Raw genomic sequence first — 2,459 nt, 5'->3', positions numbered from 1 at the left:
TTTTTAGTTGAACACTCTTTGCTAGTCATTATTCACCTTCCAAATCCCAGAGTAGCCAAACATATGAAGATCAAGTCCCTTCATTGTAAATTTTCCTATCACTTCATAGAAATATTTACATTAGAAATTATTAATATAGCTGGACACTAGTGGTTCACTGTAATCCTAGCTAGATGGGAGACTGAGATGGGAGGATGGAAGTTCAAAGCCACCACTACCAAGAAAGTCCATGGGATTATTATCTCCAATTAACCACCAAAATGCCAGCAGTAGAGCTGTGGCTCAAGTGGTTGAGCACCAGCCTTAAGTGACAAAGCTCAGTAAAATACCCAAGCCCTGAGTTCAAGTCCCAGTATTGGCACCAAAAAAAGAGAAATTACTAACCTCTATTCTCCATGTTCCACACCAAACATATTAAGAGCATCAGTCTATAAGAGAGAAATACAAACAAAAAAGAAAAGACTTTGTTGTTTTGTTTTTGTCTTGCTTATTTATCTGTCTTTGGGAGGATAAGAGGGCACAGAAATGTAGGGACAAAGGGTGAACAAATGTAGCAGTGGTACACACTAGACACTATATTGAAAATGAACTATATAGTTTGTATGTGGAAACAGGAGGGAAAAACTGGGAGAGAGTGAAGGAAGGGGTGACATTGTCCAAATAGAAATATACTCATTACCTGACTTTTGAAATTATAACCTCTCTGTATATTACCTGTATAATAACAATATAAATTAAAAATAATAAAATTACCTGGCATATGAGATACTCATCTGTGTTGTTTTATATCCAAGCTTCCAACTCATTTATTATCCCATTTTGTTCTCCTTCTAAGGTTTCCCCATTGGAGTTTGAGGTTTTCCTCATAGTAACTAGCTTAGAGACAGCCCCAGCAAGTTGCTGCCAGAAGTTACTGATGATGTAGTTGATGATGATTCTACTGAAGTCACAGGGCCTTTGTGACCTAATTCCTGTTTCAGGGATATAAGTCACAGCACAGAGTATCTTGGGAACAGCTTCATACAAGTTGACAAGGCCTTACCCATCTTGTGGCTGGGGAGAGAGATTAGGAGAAAGACTGGATTGATAGGTAATTTCAGTCCTAGCTGATCAGATTTTGAAAGCCAACTGCCAGCAAACTTCTGAGGAAGACCAACCCACTAGAAAACAATCTCGGAGACAGAGAGAGTTTACTGGAATCATGGAGAATATTGGGGAAATCAGTGAAGAACTCTGGCAGGACTGTATCACCGTCTTCCAGCAGAATGACATGTGCTCTGATGTGGCCGTTGTCACCAATGGCCCACCGTGGGTATTAGCTTCTTATCCTCGAGGAAACTTGGTCAATATGACCCCGGAAGAAATTCAGATCTTAGTGCGCCAAGAAGAAAGGGAAAAATTTTTCATGCAGGGAATTACGCTTGCTGGAATCAAATGCCTGCTGATCCGAGACAATCTGTACTTGGAGGGAACCAACACCATGGATCTGCGTACCAAAAGTCAGAGTCGAGCCAGCCAGGCTGTGACAATAATTCAGATTGAATCAGTGTATCTTGTTGTGATTGGCCAGAAAGGCGCAGAAGGTGGACCGCTCAATCTCAAAGCTTTTGAGATGGCAAACTATATCCGAGAAGCTGTTCTTCACCACACAACCGCTATTTAACTCAATAACAATGAGGTGACATTTGATAACTCAGTAAAAATGAGTTGGCATTTGATAACTCAGTAAAAATGAGTTGCTGTTTGACCTGTAATCTGAGTTCAGTGGTATATTATTCACCTGCCAAATTAACACATTCTTAAGGGACAAAGCAAAGCAGATACCAGGTTTGAAGGATGTGGGTGTATTGGAGGGAGGTAGGTAGAAAGCACTAGTTCTTTTAGGCATTTGAGTAGCTAAACCTTTGTTTATTTGGGGAATGTGGTAGAGGTGGAAATACTGGAGTTTGAACTCAGGATCTCATGCTTGAATCATTCTGCCAATTGAGTCATGCCTCCAGCCCTTTTAGTTTTAGGTTACTTTCAGATAGGATCTTGTGGGCTGGGAATATGGCCTAGTGGCAAGAGTGCTTGCCTCGTATACATGAGGCCCTGGGTTCGATTCCCCAGCACCACATATACTGAAAATGGCCAGAAGTGGTGCTGTGGCTCAAGTGGCAGAGTGCTAGCCTTGAGCAAGAAGAAGCTCAGGCCCTGAGTCCAAGGGCCAGGACTGGCCAAAAAGAAAAAAAAAAAAAAAGGAATGGTATCAGATAGGATCTTGTACTTTTTGCATGTTGCAGTGGGGGTGGGGTGCACAATCTTTCTACTTATGCTTCCATGTACATGAGATTACAGATGTGCACCATCATGCCTGACTTTATTGAGATGAGGAAATGGGGAGGGAAGAGTATCACTTTTTGCTTGAGTCAGCCTTGAACTATGATCCTGCTGATGACCACATCCTAAGTAGCTAAGTG

At 41.5% G+C, this 2,459-nt stretch overlaps 1 protein-coding gene across 1 annotated transcript; it reads left to right on the top strand.

Moving 5' to 3' along the window:
* The first annotated feature begins 1,201 nt into the window (after window positions 1–1,201).
* Window positions 1,202–1,663, top strand: LOC125343091 (profilin-1-like). Its single transcript, XM_048335383.1, has one exon. The coding sequence runs from the start codon at window positions 1,202–1,204 to the stop codon at window positions 1,661–1,663; it is 462 nt and encodes a 153-aa protein (XP_048191340.1).
* The last annotated feature ends 796 nt before the right edge of the window (window positions 1,664–2,459 follow it).

Source organism: Perognathus longimembris, chromosome 28 (genome assembly GCF_023159225.1).
Source record: "Perognathus longimembris pacificus isolate PPM17 chromosome 28, ASM2315922v1, whole genome shotgun sequence".
NCBI classification, from domain to species: domain Eukaryota; kingdom Metazoa; phylum Chordata; class Mammalia; order Rodentia; family Heteromyidae; genus Perognathus; species Perognathus longimembris.
The sequence above is the reverse complement of the archived record's forward strand: the minus strand, read 5'-3'. Positions and strand labels throughout refer to the sequence as shown.

What these genes read in the sequence shown, in the direction of transcription:
- LOC125343091 (XM_048335383.1), top strand. Translation starts at nt 1,202, where the DNA reads ATGGAGAATATTGGGGAAATCAGTGAAGAACTCTGGCAGGACTGTATC.